This window comes from Pelecanus crispus, chromosome 8 (assembly GCF_030463565.1).
Source record: "Pelecanus crispus isolate bPelCri1 chromosome 8, bPelCri1.pri, whole genome shotgun sequence".
Taxonomy (NCBI): domain Eukaryota; kingdom Metazoa; phylum Chordata; class Aves; order Pelecaniformes; family Pelecanidae; genus Pelecanus; species Pelecanus crispus.
This window is the reverse complement of record NC_134650.1, coordinates 8,139,599-8,159,705: the sequence shown is the minus strand read 5'-3', so window position 1 is coordinate 8,159,705 and position 20,107 is coordinate 8,139,599. Positions and strand designations below refer to the sequence as shown.

The window sequence follows — 20,107 nt, the reverse complement described above, 5'->3', positions numbered from 1 at the left end:
CCATCAGGCCCTGTGGGTCTTGGGGACCCAAAGCAGTCCCCTCTGAGCCACACCTGGGAGGCAGAATCTCCCTGCAGAGGCGCTGGGGAAATGAAAAGCCTTTTGCTCTGAGTTAATTATTTATAATCCCTCTTGGCTGAGTATGCAGCCTCTTCCAGCCAGCTCTGTCCTTTCAGCATTTGTGCAAAGGCTAAGAAAACAAATTAAAGATGGGAAAAGTGTGCTTTCTCAGGCTGAAGATGGGAGTGGGTGGTATCATAAGACAGAGGGAAATGCCCTTCATAACTCCAACACCCGAGTATTAGACCACCTCATGCCTGTAACGTATTTATCCTTATGAAACAGTGCAGGGAGAAGAAGTGATAGCATTCTTATTTAGCCTTCCACATGGGTATACGGAAAAGCACACAGACACACACACTCCAGCTACTCCAGATAGCTTCCCTGCTTAACTTTAATGAAGGGACTTTCATAAACATCTGAGGACCGGGACCCGGGTTACAGAAAATAATATTTTTTTAAAAATTAGCAACTGAAGTTATTGGCTGCTCTACAGTTTGCATGTCTCCCCCTGCACAACGTAACATTTTTAACTTTGTAATTACATGGTAGGCACCCAGCGCAGAAGTCCAGGGTCAGTATCAGGGCATCATGGGGTAATTATGTGGCCATTTTTGTCTTGTAAATTACAGAGTTATCTTGGGACTGAGAGAAGGAGAACAGCAGCAACTGCTTGACTAATTGGTAGTTTAAAGTTTAATTACCCCGGGCTTGACGTGCTGCCTCACAGATGCAGCTGCAGGAGGGAAGAAAGGCTCCAGACCCCGCATGGACACAGCAGGTCCTGGGGAGAGCAGCCTCAGCCCAGGCTGCCGACACCAGCCCGTCCTCTGCTGTGCATCGCCCCGGGTGGATGGACACGTCTGGGGAGGAGAAGGTAGGAGCTCTGCCATGGAAAAGCTCCAGCTGCCCTATGGATTTAGGCTATTTCTCTCTTTTACCTCTTCCCAAACCTCCTTAGGTGGAGAAATTCTCCACCCTCCTAGAGGAGGACAGCATATTGCTCAAAAAAGATGGTCCTGCTGCTGCTGCCCAGCACAGGTCTGTTCTCAGGCAGCACCTCCCCGCATTAAAGGGAGAATCCTTTCCTTAGAGAAATCTTTAAATCCAGTTCATTCCTTAAAGCCATGACAGTAATATTTGATTTAGCACCAAACTGCAGAATAGGTACATATTTTACTTTACTGGAAAGTCAGAAGGATCTTAGTGCATCGTCATTAACAAGTCTGCCCTAGGTGGGGCTCTCAGGATGGCTGTGAAACACTTCACCTGGGGGACACACAGTGAAGTGGAGTTAAAGCTAGTTAGAAAATGCAAGTTGTTACCAATAGTTAAAAACTTCATGGTGGCCTGACCGAAACAAGCTGAGAGGGCAATACCAGGACCCTAGGTGCCCATGACATGCAAAAAAAAAATCGTCGCAACAAGCATTACTTGACAGTTTGCTTAACTGGCTTTGAAAAGATGCAGATTGAATCTGGAGGAAAAAAAAAAAGACGAAAAACCTCTAGCAACCTTGGAGATACCCTGAAGATAATCTTGCTAGCTCAAGACAGAAAACCCCACAAGGAGAACACCGTAAATGACTTTGGTGTTTTTTATACCCAAAAGGTGGATTAGAAAAAAGTCTTCCAGCTCAGTAGCTGTAAGTAGAGCGCTTTACAAAATACAAGATACTAAAAAAATATGCCAAGGAGGGCAACTCACCAAATTTGCCAGAATGTAGTGGTACCCGTTCCCATTTTTTTCAAGCTTGATGATCTGCAAGATGAAAACCAAGGATATTTAGCAGAGACCAACTAAGGAAGTAGAGCTTCATTTATCTACCCTTCCTCCCCATATTTTCCCCATGAGACTGTTCAGTTGAAGACAGGAAGACACAGCAAAAGAAAACTTCATAATCTTGTTAGAGGAAGGACAGAGCTTTCACACATGATATTTGAACAGCAAGTCTGAAATTAGACAGGTGAGATCCCCAAGCAGATTCCACAGGCAGGGAGAATAAACTACCTGAACCAACCTGTTTACTACGGGGTCAGGGATGAAAATACAGTGCTTTTCCCAAAAAAAAGGTTAAACAAGATTTATATTTCAGACATTAGAGGAACAAAGCAGGGAGCTGGGGTCCATTTGTCCTGTGAATGAAGCTGAAACACTGAGCAAGACTAGAGAGCTACTCTGCGCATCCTCCCATCTAAAGTCCCTGCTGCAGACACCTACCTGGGCAAGATGTCAGGAGGTTTAGACTATAGGGCAGTTTTAGTGCATTGGGGTAGCTTCAAACCACATCTCCAGAACAAAGCTGCCTGGGCAAGTCACTCAATAGAAGATTCCTCTTGCATGTTCATTGAAATTATTTATATCTTTATACTCATGGTGTCCCAATATATGTTCTTTGCCACTTACTCCTTTCTCCTTGATGCCCGAGGAGTTAGGTTTTTATTCTCTTTTATCAGCACAGTTGCTTACAGATCTGTAATGTTTGAAAGTTTCTATGTTAGCTGAAAAGTCTCCCTTGTCTATGTAGAAAGGCACCATCTGTTGCAGTGTTGTCTGTGATTATGGGGGACAGGGTCATTGATCAGATGGTCCCTAGCTGTCTTTCCCCCCCTTGATTTAAAAAAATACAGAAAGAATAGAGCTAAAAATCACATTATTCTTGCTGACTCTGGATTTCCACCAAAATTCCTCTCCACTGATTTCCAGCAGCACTGTTAAATTCTTACCAGGTGACTAGAGCCAGATACCATCTGCATTTGGGCCAATCCACACAGAGAAAGAAGACAGTGAAAAAAAGGCCCAAACCAGCATGCCCTCAGAACCTGTAAAAACACAAGAATTGCCAGTTTCTGAGAGAATTGTGCTGTTTCCATAAGGTTTCTTTGCTGGCAACACTACCTCTTATTTCTGTTGTCGTACAAATTGATTCTGAATTACTGCCTGCATTGCCAACGCTCAGGCAAAATCTGTATGAATGGTAGCAAGGCCAGAAACATCCTCACAGCCAGAATGATAATAAAATGACTGTTGTGTTGGATTCAACCAGAGATTGGTCTACCCACGACTTCTCTCTGATACCAGGCTGGTAGCGGACGTTTGAGAAGCATCAGACAAGGGCACTCACAGACTGATCCTCCCCATGGGACAGCACTCCCAGATTATCATGAGCAGCCATTTAGGGATTTCCAAATGGATTATAAATGAGCTGACACTTGCTCTGTGCAACTAGTTCATCTGTCTTAGCCTTTCTCTGATGAAGTGCTCTTGTATGCATGTTAAAACTCATCTGGTTCCCAGCATTAACGTGGGGGCGGCAATTAACTCTAATGAAGGCTTCATTTAGTAGCAGGTTCTTACACAACTAATGTCAGCTCCACCAGCTTCACTGCCCTGTGGTTCTCCCCACAGGATCCCCCAGCATGGCTTCTGCTGAACCATCTGGAACCCTCAGAAAAAAACTCTGTAAACCTAAGGCTACAAAGCGATATACTCTTATTATGGGTAGTTTTCTGAGTATCTTCCATAGCCAGATCTGAGAAGCAAAACCAGACCCATCTTGTCCCCTTCCATTCATCAACTGAGACTGACCTTTGCAATAAGTTCCAGACCTTGTGGGAGGAAGGACCATCTCCGGGGCACTGGGATGTCTAAGAATTACGAGCCAATTCCCCATTTCTCCATTGTCAACAATAGCTAGCATTTGCTCCTTCTGCCCAAACTCTTCCTTTGTTATTTTATTAGGTGTCACAGTCGATGAACTGGAGAGAGCTGCAATCCAGCTTTCCCAGAGCTGTTAATCTTGCAGCCCATCCACCTGAATTATGAGACTTGCTTCCTGTGTTTTACACAGTTATTTGTGATCTTAATTTATTTTAGAATGCTTGCTCATTCCTAATGTGTCCGGACGGCGGTAGCAAGCTGAGGTTATAATAGCATTTATCACTTAGCCTGAACGTGGTGAGAGGCTGTGCTGGGCTGCATGCTGATAGCTCACTTGGGCCACCTAGGTTTCATTACCCACTTCTTAATGGGCCAGTTTGACATCTATTAGAGAGAAATCCTCTCAGAGTGAAACAGTGGCAAAGGAGAAATTCCAGTTATTCATTTTAATGAGAGACAAGGAAGAAACAATACAGGGCTTTGATGGAATACAACCCACTGCTTACTTATCCCATTAAGGCTACACAGCATGGCCTTGCTGATATCCTGCCCTGAACCAAGGCCTGGCTCATAAACGACAGTTACCTCGGCAAAGATAAATCATGCCCTTGAGACATGACACAGAGACATCTCCGAGAAAGAAATCAGGTCATTTTCCCACGTATCATTAAAACATTGAGCATTGGCTCCTCTACAGCTGCAGTCTCCAGAACGTGCGGACTGGCCTGCTGGAGTCAGGGGTGGTTATTTGTGTTATGTGTATGGGGTGGGAAGAAGACATTGAAAGTGCGTGCAAGCACCAGTATGTACGTGTGAGGGACTGATACTAAACAGCCATCCCCAGCTCTTCTGTTCACCAGGGCATGCAAATCCACAGCCACGGAAAGACAGACAGGCTTGTCAAGGAAGACGATAAATGCATTGAAATGTCCCTGAGAGGCTGAGACAGCTCTTTGAACACCTCAGACACTCAAAGAGACAGGGCAAACAGAGCGGTGACATCCACGCAGAGGTTGCTGGTGCAGTGAGCTGAGAGACTGGCTGCCAGCCTGAGTTTCAGTCCCAGCTGAATTTCACATGATAATGAGCCGAACACTGTCTTTGACCCCCTCTGGTCATCTGCATGTTGTGAAAGATCCGGCATCCCCTGCTTATGCTGGGATAACTACCTCTGCTCTCAGAAATCCCTGTACACTCAGAACAAGGAGTCAAATGAGGATAAAAATGGACTACACAGGTCTGAAAAAAGTTATCTACAGCCCTATCCCTAACAGGAGTGTTACCTCCTAGGCACAGATGTCTGTTGGAATTGCGCTGTCTGATGGATTTTTTTTACAGCATTGCAAAACAAATATAATCACAAGATCTGGGTTTTTTTAGTGTTCTTGCAAATAGCTTTACTTACATCTAAGTTTAACTCTTGCTCCAGTTTTGTAATGAAGTCTGAAAGACTTATTTTTCTGTTCATATTAGAAAAACTAGGTAATACTTGACTACAGAACTTAGCTTTCTGTTAGACAAACCCAACATCATTAACCCTAGAAATCTGATATACCCTATAGGAAAGCTTGCAGAAAAGGCAAATTCACTGCCTAGGTCCTGCAAAAATTTTGTTCAACTGCACCTACTCTGTGGTCAGAGAGAAGACTTTACCCTCCAGAACACTGCGGTCTCTCCTTCATGAGTATGTTCTTTACTTTGAGGTTTGTCCTTGTTTCAGCTGGGATAGAGTTAATTTTCTTCCTAGTAGCATGCATAGTGTTTTGGATTTAGTAGGAGAAGAATGTTGATAACATGCTGATGTTTTTAGTTGTTGCTGAGTACTGCTTATGCTAGTCAAGGACTTTTCAGCTTCCCATGCTCTGCCAGGTGCACAAGAAACTGGGAGGGGGCACAGCCAGAATAGTTGATCCAAACTGACCAAAGGGCTATTCCATACCATATGACATCATGCTCAGTATAGAAACTGGGGGGGGTTGGCTGGGAACTGTCTGGGTATCGGTCGGCGGGTGGTGAGCAATTGCATTGTGCATCACTTGCTTTGTATATAATTATTACTATTATTATTATATTGTTGTTATTATTATTATTTTACTTTATTTTATTTCAATGATTAAACTGTTCTTATCTCAACTCAGGAGCGTTTCTCACTCTTACTCCTCCGATTCTCTCCCTCATCCCATCAGGGTAGGGGGAGTGAGCGAGCGGCTGCATGGTGCTTAGTGGCTGGCTGGGGCTAAACCACGACAAGGTTAAAACCTGCTACCTGCTTCTTTATTATGTATAATGGAGTAGTACCCAGAGACACCCAACAAGGATGGATTGTGCTCATCGCTGAGCTGTGCAGCTGGTGAACTGGCAGTCCTTGCCCCAGACAGTGAGCAGCTGAAGAGTGAGACAGGAGATGACAGGTAGCTTAGACAAAGCAACGTGTGAAACATGAGGTAAGAGTGAGCTGGTTATGTGAAGTACAATAGAGGCAGTTATGGTATACCAGCTGTGTGGCACTGCAGGGCCCTTTCTAAGCCACGTGGGACAGAAGTCCCAGCTGTGGAGAAAACCTTGGCTTTAGGTATAAGGGGGAAAGAGATTAAGGCTGGAGTTGAAATGGGGACACAAGTGTGGACTGAGACCTGTCCATGGGCTTGCATTGGTCTCCTGTCCACAGAAGTCCATAGGCTTAGGGACTTAGGGACTTAGGGCAAGCTTTAAGGGAGACATGGAGGAAAGAGGATGGGGAAAATTTGGGTCCACACTACTGGGCAACCTATCTAGACTGAGGATGAGTAAGGCAGGGCACACAATGTAGCTGCTGAGTCCTCTGTTGCATATCCCACCTGTCTTGCGGCCATAAGCTGACAAAACAGCCAGGAGATGGCTGGGAATGAACCGGTCTCTCTTGCTGCAAGGCACAAGAGAAGCTGAAAACATCCAATCCTGCTACAGCCTGGATGCCCTGGGAGGATGCTGAGCTCCAGCCTGATCTGGAGGCATTTGCTTCTGAGGACACTACAGATGTACCGTAAAGCTTCTCCATCTCTGTCCTGCTGGCAGTGGTTATGAGAATTTGGTGCAGCACGTGGAGGCTGGAGGACCAAGAGTCTGGCAGTGCCTATTCACACCTCCACCCTAGCTCACAGGAGGTGGGAAAACCGTAGAAAAACTCAGCAGAATGAGGAAGTGCCATGTCTTGTGCATGCTGCTTGGAAGAATTAGCACAAAGCAAACTAGTTGGGGAGTATGGGGCTGTAAAAGGCTCAGCAGAGGAGTCATACAAGTAGGGAACATGGATAGTAGAGCTCACTCAGCATGAATACATGGGAGCTCCTAGTATTTATACGGCTTCACAGTTTCCACAATAACACAATGGAGAAATACGAGCAGCCTGCTGCAATACACACACACCACATCCAATGAGAGCTGCAATGAGACATGGATCAGACAAGAATGGGGAGGAGGACTTCTCCAGGAGAAACAACCCTTCTCATCCTGCATGCAACACCCTTCCCAGAAGATCTGCACCAACACAACCTTGCTAAGGATGATGTTCAGCCGCTCAGATTCACAGTCCACAACCACCAGCCTTTCCTTCTTCTTCTCCAGCTCCTGGAAGAGCATGCGGTAGCCCTCTTCTGTTGTCGTCAGGATGTTGACAGCTGTCACCTGCCAGTTCTTCTCGGCTGCGGTGTCCAGCACTTTCTGTAGGACTGATAACCCTGTGAGAGGGGGAAGAGGACAGTAGGGGGAGAACCAGGTTTTAGTTGTGCAATGGCAACTTTCCATCATTCTGACAGCCTGTGTAGCTGCCTCTATGCAAGCTGGGCTGGATACAGCATTGCAAGAGCACAGCAGAACTACAGAGAGCAGCTAACAGTCTAGCGCCTTATCCAAACACAGCTGGGCTAGAATTAATGACTCCTGCTTTTTCTGTCCTAGCACAAGAAAATAGGATGATTCCAGGCCTAGTTTTCCTTTGTAATTGGCAGATCAGTCTTGTTGATCAGGCCCTGCTGTGGGATTCAGATAAGAGCTCTAATCCCTGTCTTCTTGTATGTCACTACCCAAATCACTTGATTTCTTTGGGCCATAGTTCCCTTCTCATCTTTGATCTGTTTAGGCTCTACACTCCTAGGGTTAGGGACACCCTCAGCAATCACAATACACAAACATATTCAGCATTCCTGTCTCTCTTGGCAGCATCTCATCAGAAAGCTTCATTATTTTTAAAAGGATCTTGCCTAAATTACATGCACAGCCTTCCAGAGGAGATACATGTGGTCAGCACCACTCCAGAGTCTTGCTAGAGAACTTGCTTACTGCAGTCCTTTTGGGATATTCAGCATGCCCATGCCTCGTGACAACAGAAAGCAGGGTGGGATGCTTTTATACCTTCTCCTTGTCTCCTAAGGTCATCCTGTCCCTGAAAGCTAATGATATCTTCCAGGACAGAGCTGTGAATCACCCTTACATCTGCACTGTCCTCCACAAGTCCATTTTGCTCTCAGCCTCCAATCCTGGAGCTTTAAAGGTGTCTGAGAGCTGGGGAAACTGAATCACAGAGCAATGAACTCACTAGCCCTGTTCATGGTTTAGAAAATTAGATAATATCTTCCAAGAACCCAACAAAGGCTTTTGTTATTTTACGTAGACAACTAACACTCACTAACACAGGAAACTTAGAGCTTTCCAAGCTACCTGCCAGAAATGCACACAGGTGTCACAACTGGATGTGGGCTCAGGTGAGACCTGAGCAGCTGTTGGTTCACATTTATAAATGTGGGACTCAGTGGTCTTGATTTTGACAGACCTATTCAGTATGGGACCTATTCAATATAAACAATTTTCCCATTTGAAACTCAAACCGCTTACACATTAAATATTTCCCTTGTGTTGATGGGGTTCAGACCTGACCCTATGAATACAGACATACTGGGTCAGGCTAATGCTTCATCTAGATCAATGCCCACCTTCAGCAGTAATGAATATGTAGAAAAGGAATAGAGAACAGGGAAGGCATAGGGTGGCCCTTACTTTAGCCACCCTCTCAGCCTCCAGTGACGCACAGTAAGAGGATTTCTTGAGGCATAGACTCCACCTAGACCACTGTGTTCAATTGCCTGGTAACCCTTCCCATGTACTTGTGACTTACCCCGGTCAGCATCATAAATATATACAAACTTCTGCCAGTTGTAGTGCTCGATGACACTGATGAGGGCATCCTGGAGCTCTGGGCGAAGCTGGAGAACAAACTGGTTGGATGTTTCAACGGGGAAGCTTGGCGTTATGAAGCAGACATGGAGAGCCCCACAGAAAGACGTGAGCATGTTAACGGTCCTCCTCTCGTAAAATCCAAAGATGGCGTAGACGCCCTTGGAGAACTGCGAGCAGACTGGAGGAGTAGAGAGAAAGATCGTGAGGGCAGAAGGACGAGGAGGTTTCTCAGGGAAGTCACCAAAATAAACCTTTTCCCTGAGACAAGCTCTCTGGACTAGATCACTTTCCTCAAGGCCTGTGGGTTGGTGAACGAAACCTGTGAAGAACAGGGCTTGTGGCCGTGGGGTGCTCTGCCTTTGATCTCCACAGACCTGCTTTACCTTTGATAGGCAGAAGGGACACAGGAGAGTGTATTCAGTATCCTCAGGGTTCTGCTGAAGATTTTGCTGCTTCTGGGATAAAACATGTTATCTGAACAAGGGAACCCCTCAGCAGAAAAGCACAGTGGCTCACCAAGCCCTGCCTCCTTGGGATGGCAGCTGTCTGGCCCCTGGAGCTGTTTTACTATGGGGGAGAAAGGCTGCATCTAGAGTTTGCTATTGCAGCCCCAGATGCATTCAAGGAGCAGAAGGAAGGCATTTGCATGACAGCACAGCCCTTTGCAGCCAACAACTCCAGGAGGAAACCATGGGTTTGACCTCAGAAGCTGAGATCACGCTGAGAGGGAATCCCAGAAAAGCTTCACCTAGGTTCAATACACTCACAGCACAGCTACAGGGTGGTTTGTCTCTGGGCATGAGTTGCCGGCACTGGGGTCAGAGCCTCTCACACCAGGGGTACGTTCGTACTTGGGGACATGTGCGTGGCAATTTCTAGTTTCCTCACAAAGCTATGGTGGGGAAGGCTGTGGGCGCAGTGAGGTAGTGGTGGTGGCCTGGGAGGTCTTCATGACTAAGCTCTGAGGGTGCACGCTGAGTTCTCTGGCAGATATTTGTGTCTGATCCCAGAAGCTGGCACTGTGCTGCACAGGGAGGGCTCTGTTGGGTTGGAGGCCTTCTCAGGAGACCACTTAATGAGATCGTGGGAGCTGCTGGAAAAATGCCTCAGGATCTCGGTGAGGCAGAGAGAGTTCACACTTTGGGTTGTAAAACTTAGCCCCTGAGACAGTCAGACTCGTTTAATATCACTCCTGTTTATGGCGCATCCCAGGTTTTAGTCAATAAGTCTCCAGGATGGAGGTGGTGGCAGAGACAGCGTTTTCCCTGTGTCAGAACTCCTGGCACTAGTGTCTCCTCCCCTTGCCACTCCGACACTGAAGACCTTTGGCTGTGACATTTACACTGACTCAACACTTCACACATCACTTGCCAGCCCCCCCCAACAGAGTGTAGGGTGAGAAGTTGGATGTGACATTTTGGGGTCCCCTGGCAAGTGCTCTGCACTGCTTGGGAATCCCTTGACCTGGTTTCTGCTGGTAGCCGCCAGCGCTGAACCTTCTGCACTTGTAGCTGGAGACAGGCTCCTAAACATGAGCTTCCTTCATCCTTAGCTGGGCTCCATCCAAGCTCTGTCCCTCCAGCGGGGACCAGAAGTCATCCCTGACTGGCTTACAGCTGTCCTGGATAAGATTACCCCGTTCCTCACTTCTCTACTGCCAGCATCAAATATTCAGAGGGAAGAGCAAGAAATCCTGCTTCCCACTGTGCAAAGCAAATCCCCACTCCCATCTCACCACCAAAATGAAGCAGCCAGGTTTTTGAATCAGTGCAGAGTGTTGAGAGCTGAGAACTGAATCTCATGACACTGGTGAGAATTTTTCCTTCCTCTGGGAGTTGAGCTCAGGTTTTGGACATCCCAGCCCAGCAGTTCGTCCCCAGGGTCACCCATCCTCTTTTTGCCACTCAGTGTCTTCTCACATGCCTCAGCACCCTCCTCCCCCAAGGGGATTTGTATTTCTGTGGGGCAGGGACTTCTCGTGAAGCCTGAACCATGATGGAAACAAAACTCTCTTCTCTTTATTTTCATGGCAGTCTCTCTCTTTGCAATCAGCAATTGTGTCTGTATCAGCTGGAGTCACTGGCCTCATCATGAGACTGACACATTCAGGAAGAAAAGTAACAGACACAGATAGAAATAGTCTGAACACCATTTCCATGTGACTGGACCAGTGGGTCTAATGAACACTGCGATATACCATATGTGAGAGATCAGAACATGATCTCTGGAGACCCAGGCTTCAGACTCACTGAGTGATTAAAGTGACATTCTCGGGGCAGCTGAAAAATCCAGCACAATTAATAATCCAGACAATAAATTTAGCTGGCTTGTTTTGTTTTGTTTTGTTTTAGGTAAGCCATGGCTTCCTTGTATTTTATTTTCTATTTGAAATTAATCTATTATTTTTTAGATTTTTTTTTTAAACTCTTTGGCTCAGTCATGCTCAGGCAACCCTCCTACACTGTTCTGAGACATTCATCAATCCCAGCGTTTGAAACAGATTGCACCAAAGATGACTGGGAGAACTAACAGTCTTTATCATTAGTAAGTTTGGAAGGAACCTTAGCTCACTTTGTACTTTCAGACTAAGAGGGGTCATGGACAAGGCAGATAATTTGGAAAAATAAAAGACTTGCTGAGGGTTATCACCCAAAGAACAACAAAGAAACTGTTGTGTCAATTAATCTGGAAAAATGAAAAGAGTGAGAACTGCCGCCACCTTTCTGGGACTGAACTTGGCATGATGTAAAAGTGGTGACTGCAAAATTATTTAAATCTTGGGACTATTTTAAATTACAGATGTTCCAAATTAATTTACCCGGCATGACTAAAAAGGAGCTACTTGCCATTTATTTAATACACTAAGAGTTAGTTGGAATTTCTTTATATTTGCTTTAATTGTTTTATTAAGCAAATTTATTAACAATTGTGTTCTCATTTGATTGCTCTGCAACTTCCTAATAACATGCTATTAAGAATTGTAAACCTTAACTAGAGGAAGCAAATATTTTAAACTCTTTGTTTTTCTAGTGGGGAGGAAGCTTGACAGTTCCTTAGCAGTCACTAGCCTCTGACTGATGCTTTTCTTAAAGATTGAGAAACATAAAAGGGATAAAGATCATGCTGGAATGGAAGGTCCAAGAAGTTGAGCTCTTCTGGTCAACTGGCTGGTGATCACATCACACTTCGCAAGCCTTGTGCCAACTACCTGTTCACAGCTAGATGGCTACAGCCTGGCTTTTCCTACAGAATAGAGTTGCAGTCAATCTGGTAATTGGCTCTAGCAGTTGAATTTGGACAGTTCAGCCTCCAAAGCTCATTCCTGCAGGCAGGAAACTGAGTGAAATGCAACAGCATAAATATCTGCATATCCAAGGATGTGAGCATGAGTGATGAGTGGAGTGCTCACGTGGATGTAAATGCAGACATTTGTGATAGTTTGCATGTGCTACTCTTGGCCTCTGGGCTGCACAAAGGGAAAGAAGGACAGAGAACATCTATTCTGGGCTGGACCTATGCTATTATCTTACAGTGAACTTGTAATTAATTATAGAAAAGTTTTCCTCTAAACAAGCCCTCAGAAAATATAGTTCATAATGATTGATAACCATGGCAACTACTACCATATTCTCCCTGATCAGTCTTGTATAATTGATCAGGTTGGGACCTCTGGCTGGGACATTCCCAGTGTGTGCTGCACCAAGCACCATGGATGTCCCATATCCCTCCTTCTCCAGGCACAGGATCTCTCACTGAGGCTCCCTAGTGCCATTCCACAAATAAAATTAGGTAAAAGCAGAGGCATTAACTTGATTGTCACCTGGTTACACTGAAAAGACAACCCAGAGACAACCGTCTGTTCTTTGGACACAACTCCGCAGTGCCTGTTGCAGCCAGTTGAGGTGACAGCTCCTCAGACTGTTCTAAAAACACTTCTAACTTATAGTAAAAAATCAAAATAACTTTGTAAGTTAGTTAAAAAGTGACTGATGTAGTAGAGCAAGCAGGAGGAGGCCTCCCCTCTCCCTCTGTGGAAAGGTAGCCGTTGTGGAGCTGGTGTGTCCTTGAATTCAGACGAGGAAAAAACACGCGTGCTTCACTCATGCTTGAAATCCCCAGACTCTAGGATTTCTAGTCCTGCAATTTAACTCAAGTTTCTCTTTTCATATGGAAATATTCAAGGTGAAGCATTTAAATCGGAGAGAGGAAACACTGATTTTATTGAAAACACACGCAGGATAGGACATCTACTTGGCAGCTGAAGAGAGGCAGCTCTGGCCACCTTTGCAAATGCTTCTAAGAAAAAGAAAAATACATGCCCACAACTTTAAATTGCACATTTTCTCTGCAGAAGAGGAAAAGCAAAAGAGATGTTTTGAGTTTTTAAAAATTTCTGGGAGACTATTTTTTGCTAAAGCTCTCAACCAGACATGAGAGAGTAGATGCATAAGACTGATTTCTGCACTTAGGAGGGCCAGAGATATTTTGGAACTGGAGGTTTGATCTGATCCATGTGAAAGGCAGATATCAGATATAACAAGTATCTCATTTGGATTTTGGTAAAAGCAGAAGGGAAACCAAAAAGTTTCTCTCAGAAATGTTCATCACAAAGCGGGGCTGAAACAATCTTGGCATTTGAGGGAAGAGGAAGGGCAAATGGGCTGCGTGGAAGGATGGGAATGAGGATCTGGTCTCCAGGAGTGACAATGGTGCAATTCTGTTGAGAATCTGCAAACAGGACTGCAAAAAGGGAAATGCTCCCCACAGACACAGCTGGAGAAGAAGCCTGGTAGGAGATCCTGGCAACTGCTCATCTGCCATTTCCTTTAGAAGCAGAATTTTCACCATTTCACTGAGTTTAAGACTAGAAGGGGACATGAGATAATTTCTACTGACTTTTTGTATCTCATGGACCATTAAGTTTCACCCAGCTACCCCTGGAGGGAGCCTATAATATGGTTGAGTTGACTCTGGGGAGACTCAACTGCTGAGTGCCTCTGCCAGAGAACAGAAGTAACAGAGACAGTGTTAATACCCAAAGCCACAAGAGCAGTAAAAAAACTGATTAAACGAAATATCCCCAGATGTTTCCTACAAACAACTCATGTTCTCTGTTGCAGAAGGAGAAAAAAAGCCCAGATGGTCCCTGCCAGATCTCAGAGCCCTTCATGTCCCTGGAGGATGTCATATCTGAGGAGCATCCAGGAGGGAAGACACCGCACCCTTTCCAGGAAAGCCATTCCTACAATGCTGAGCTGCAGATGTTGTCAGGATTTTGAGCAAACTACTCTTCATAGCCCAAGCAGGCAGGGAAAGAAAAAGGCAAATTGGAAATGTAGACTTCAAGATAAGAATAAATCTGAAACCACCCAATCCAGCACACACAGAATGTACTCCAGAAACCAAATTAACGAATGCCTTTTAAAAACTGCAGGACGAGTGTGGCCAGGCTTTGAGTGTAGTAAAATAGTCAACTCGGACTACTGTCTTCTGTAAGCTATTAAACACTAGCCCTGCAAAGCCTGCAGCCCCAATATCAATGTAGCACGTCCTTCATCTGCCCAAACCTCCTGGGACACAGAAGCAAAACCCTCACTTGCAGCAAAACATACTCATTGACAACAGTGGTGTCAAGGAGTAGTTCCCACATGCTTTTCTTTGCTCACTTGGAAAATATGTGTGCACATGTGGGAAAGACAAGGGGGGACGTGCATGTGTAATTTATTTTTAGCATGCCCTACCTAGAGGTGACCCTCACACAGTGATGGAGAACCTGACATCAGGTTGGAAAAGCTGGTGGAATTTCAATGAAAGAGCGCTAGTGTCTGCTTCAATTAGGATCAGCTCAGCTTTCCTCCCAAATGTTTGTCCTCACAGTTCTCCAGTGTGGCGTAGGTGCCAGAGCGCATCTCTTCAGCACATCCCAACGACAGCATGTTCCCACAGATTTTTCTAGCAGGGGAAAGCCAAACAGATTCTACACTCCCCCATCACTCCACGCATGTATTTAGCTGACAGCAGATATGTCCCATATATCTGATCAGCTGCAAATCAGGCTGATGTGATATCACAAGAAATACATGTTTCTCTTTCAAATATATAAAAGACACAGAAGTGTGTCCCTTCCATCATTTTCTTGCACTGCTGCTCTGACCATCTTGGAAGCTGGACAGTAGTGTTGATTTTTACATCAAGATCTGCTTTCCTTCCCTCGTATTTAAACAATAACCTATGACTGAGAGCTGCTCATAACTGTTTATGCTGATAGCTTCAATTTTTTTAGTTAAGTTCACCTGCCTGACAAATAAGTCTTAGTTTGCCTGGCTGACAAATTATAAGTTTCCCTTGAGACCAAATTGGATTTGGGATACTTCTTTCTCGAATGCTGCCTGAGTTTAAGGAAACATAAATAGCATGGTGCTTTTGTCAACAAAAATTAACAACATAGAGTCTCAGTTGTTTAAGTGCACTTCTGAATTATAATCATGGTAGTGGAAGATAGGGCCATGGGAAGTTGGCTTTAACCTCTCTGTCAAAGGGACCGGTTGAAAATCATAGCTCTTCCACTTGTGTACTTCATATCTTGAAACCTCTTTTTCTTTTTCTGCTAGAGTCTTCCAATGTGGTCCTTATACAGCATACAAAATGGAAGAGAAAATTCAAATATCAAAGGTCTTAACAGGGTCACTGAGCTTGTTGAAAAAAGGAAAGAAGGAAAAACAAGATGTTTGACAAGACTTCCCTTGTTTGCTTTGCTTGTTTTTAAACATACTGTTACTTTGGGGATTGCTAAGATTTTGTTGCATCATGTAAAATTAAGAATTAAATATATTGAAGGGTTTCCAGTCAATACTCAAACTATTTCTGAATAATCGCAGCACTTCTAATAGGAATTAGGTGCAAATCCCCTACATGAAACACTCTGAGATTATGAGTATCTTCTCACAGGTCCTGGACAAGAACCCAGAGGAGACATGGGCATGTCTCTGCTGAAACCTGGGACTTCTGGGGTCACAGACTTGGATGTGCCCTTAAATAAAATGTCAGTTGACATCTGTATTTTCTGAGTAGCCTTCAAATGATGGCTAACCCATGGAAAGAGAACAGAGACACCACTGGAAAGGACACGATGCCCATATCAAGCAGCATTCAGACTTCGCACAAGCCCATTCCTTCTGTGGTTAGAATTAGGTTATTATTCTAATAGGGGCAGGTTGGCTGATGAGGGTCCTGCGACTAACAGACCAGATTATGTGTAAAGGGAAACAGGTCCAGTGCCATCTCTGGTTCAGGTTTGTTATCTAATCCTGACTCGGATCTTTGCTTGTGAGGTGGAGGAAGTCAACTGCCTTTCTCTGAGCCCCACTTGTTCCCGTCCCTCAGGTCAGAGACTGCCTCTTTCTCCTTGCTTGTATAGACCTAAAGTAAGACCATATTCTGAGCTTGAAGCACTGATACCATGCTTTCAAGCTGCGTAAGGTTCTTGCTGTCTACTGCCTTCATCTCTCCAGTGTCCCATACCAGAGCCACAGCTTTTCCACAGCACTCCCTGCCTTCATAACTTTTTTTGAAAAGACATACAGAAGGGCTTTGGTGCCTGGAAACAATTCTGTATTTTTCAGCTCTAATAGAGGATCTGACCTTTCCACCTTGTCTCAGTTTTAAAAATGGGAGCCTTTTAAAAAAGATTTTCTTTTCCTGCATGCCAGTCTGGCTCATTTCTGGGGTACAGCTAGCTGTCAAACTATGGCAAGCAAACCCAGTTGGGACGCAGTCTTCTGAGATCCTTTTATGGTACATTATGTCATTGAAAATCACCATATTTAATTAATGAAAAGTACATCTCCTGCTTCTGGAGCCCAGGGATGGCCCACCTGTGGCTCTTCAGCTTTTGAGCAGTTTGATGTTGACACATGTGCCAGAACCATCTCACACTGCCAGCAAGCCTGAGCTGGCAGCAGGGCTGCTGGGCAGTCCAGCTTTACTCTGTGTCCAGAAAGAAGCAAGCAGAAGACGCTGGCCATGCTGGGTTGCCATGGAGCAGCAGAAGCTCTACAAAACCAGCTACTATCTTCTGCTTGCAACCCTCACCTTGAGCTCCTCTGCAGCTCCCCTAGAAAGAGGGGGCGATGCCTCACAGGGTCCCAGCCGCAGATGGATATTGCTATGGACCCCATGGGCTCTGGAAGACCAGCTATCCCTGCTTTCACCTAACCTCCTACAATGACATAGAAAACCAAAAATTTGTCCTCATTGAACTCTCCATGTCTGAAGCAGAGTCATAAATATTAAAGCAAGATTACTACAAATGAAAAAGTGACAGTGATATTATAAAAGGAGGCGAGGGATGAGGGTTGAACCAATTTTGCTTTTGCTGCTTTATTAGATGGCCTTTTGTATTATAGTGGTCCTTCTGCAGATAGTGCTATACTAAGAAAACTAAGTACCATATCACAGTGCAGCTTTCTGGTGGGGAGCATGAAGAACAACGGAGGAGAAGAACAAAGCACCAAAACCACAGCATGTTAATACGGTACATAGCACACTGCTCTTAGGTCAGCACAACATTTAATTCTGGGCTGTAAGAGCTGAATTATTAAAACAGTACAAAGAGGGGAGTAAGGGGTGGGAGGGGGGAAGATAAGCAATAGCAGAAAGCAAATGTGTCAGATAAAGAAGAGCTCACTGCAGATGAAATGCATTTTGTCTTTAATAGCTTCTTTTCTTTCCCTAATACATTATATCTGTTCACGGCAGTTTTTCTAGACATTAAAGCCTGCGACGGTCTTCAGTGCAAGCCTCAGGTTCTGATGAGAATTTTGTGTTTGTCTTGAAACTGTTTGCAGGCTGCAATGCAAAAAACAGACTATGGATTTTCCCTGGAAAAGTTATTCCAACATTAATGCAACTTCCATCGGGGAAGGAGGGTGTTAGTGACTACCTCAACAACTCCTTTCTTAATCTTCATCCCGATAATTACAGTTTTGGTCCCATGTCCCCCTGCTTCATGAAACACCTGCATAGATATTCCTAAATATTCTCCAGTCTGTGCTTTTGCAGATGTGCCAGTTTGGAAGCCAAACTGATGTCTCAGTCTCTGATGTGTTCCCTGTGGCATTCCTGAGACTCGTGTTGTTGCCTTCAATTGAGAAAACAGTAATTTGGTAAATTTTCTCAACTGCATTGTTTCTGGGTTTTTTTAGGATTATTTCCTGCTCATAATAATGTCTGTGTTAGCCCTTCCCTGAAGTCTGCTCCAGGCATGGAGTTCAGTTTTGTTATATATGCTCCTTCTTCCAGGTTTGTAATGAAGGTAGCGATCAAGACTGTTTTTAGCTGCAGCTTTGTATCAGCCTTTCGCCCTGCCCCATCAACTCCATACCTTTTAATTTTCCATCACAATCCTACCGTGTGAGGCTTTGGCCATTTGTAGTCTACAGGATTACAGTCTTTTGGGCCACTGAATTCCATACTGCAAATTACAGCATCAGGACCAAATTTTGTGATTTGGCAGGCATCTGAAGAACAGACTAACTTTCAACACGGTTATTTCCATGCAGAGACGTAACGATGCATTTATTAGCAAGATGAGCAGTCAGAACAGCTGTACTTGGAGAGCAGGTCTGAGTAAGGTGGTCTCATCTGGTGACCAGTGACAGCAAGAGAACGGGTGGCCAGCAGACCTCCTCTGGTCCTGGGTCTACACATGGTATTTTCTGTGCCTGCTTTGGGATCTCAGCCAACACTTGGAAGTGCTGAGGTCTGCGCTGTATACAAAGCTCTCCTTTCTGCTTCTAACAGTTCTCACGGTGGCTTTAAACATTTGCCTTCCAGACACTGAGCTTTCACTAGCAAGATACATGACACGTGCTGAAAGCGTATGCTGTTTGCAAATGACAAGTCACACGCAGCGGTTCGGATCACAGCACCTGGACAACTACACACCAAAGCTCTCATGGCAGCGATGATGTGGTCTCATCCCCTGAGCCTGCTTCTCCCCATGCAGCCAGAGGTGAGCACCTATAATCCCTTCTCCTTTCCCCTGTCTCTATTTTTTTTTCCATTCCTGCTTCTAAATTTGCAACTTTTAATTGTTTTGTGCTACAGTGCATAAAACCTTATCCTTACATGCCACCGAACTAACACAACTAATTTTAAAGCTTTCTTGATAACAGACTGGAAATTAACAACTTCATTTATTAACACTCCACCTTTTTCTATTCAAAGAAGCCAAAGAACCTGACAAAACACACATGCATGCATGCACACCTTCTGCAATGAGACCTCCGTGGTCCTAAACACTTTCTGGGCATATATTCATACTCAGGTGCAATCACTGGGTTTCTTGGTCTCAGGGGTCAGATCCCTAATGCTCTTCAGCCTATGTGATCAGCTGCAGCCAGGCAAAGCAGGTGTTAAACTCTGTAAAGTCAGGTTTGGCATGGTCCTGGTGTGCCCAGCTTTTAATCCCTGCTTTGGATCTATATGAAAAGAGATCTTTATATTTCCTTAAACACCGACTCCCTTTCCTAATTTTTTAAATTGACAAGAAAAGCCCCTAAACAACCCTTTTTTAAACGCCAGGGGTGTGTTTCCTTCAAAGAAACATAGGGGTATGCCATATCACATACACCTACGTAGGATGTGTGGGCATTATTATTAATTCTAATTGGCTCAGAATTACACTTATCCAGTTATTCCCCACACATGGGTACCCGCTATAGATGCAACTGCCACTCTGCATGTGTTTGTAGGATGCCTGGAACATACTACGAGGCCTCTGTGAGGTACTGTAATGTATACATGTTAAATAGCAATAAAACAAGCCACTGAATAGCCTCCTCGGAGTAGAGAACTACCTTCCCAGCAGAGAGGAGAGAAACGATACGGCTGGCTCACCACAGAAAGTAAAACAAAGGATAAGGAGGGACCTAAAAGGAGAACCATGAGAATTTTCCCTAACCTGATTGATCTTTTCAGTAGTGATGATGTCTTGTGTGTGCTCTATCTTAAAATATCTCCCATCCTAGGAGGAAGGCTGGCTGATGCAGGCTGTCAGGGGGCACAGGGGATGTTTGCCTCTCCTGGTAAGCTATTGTTGGCATTTCTGACATTTGACTCCCTGCTCATTTAAAAATAGAAGGCAGCAGACAAAAAACACAGGGTACGTTGTGTG

The 20,107-nt window shown here is 44.8% G+C and overlaps 1 protein-coding gene across 4 annotated transcripts in view; it reads right to left on the bottom strand.

Annotated features, from left to right (window-relative positions):
- The window catches only part of GRIA1 (glutamate ionotropic receptor AMPA type subunit 1), a 132,628-nt gene that overhangs the window by 57,132 nt on the left and 55,389 nt on the right, over positions 1-20,107 (bottom strand). For 3 of the 4 annotated variants that reach the window (XM_075715445.1, XM_075715446.1, XM_075715447.1), the window contains exons 3-5: positions 8,870-9,109; positions 7,252-7,436; positions 1,768-1,821 (exon numbers count right to left, since the gene is read on the bottom strand). In XM_075715445.1, coding sequence (XP_075571560.1) covers positions 1,768-1,821; positions 7,252-7,436; positions 8,870-9,109 — 479 coding nt within the window. The remainder of the gene's footprint in view (positions 1-1,767; positions 1,822-7,251; positions 7,437-8,869; positions 9,110-20,107) is intronic. The other variant, XM_075715448.1, reaches the window with a different exon arrangement.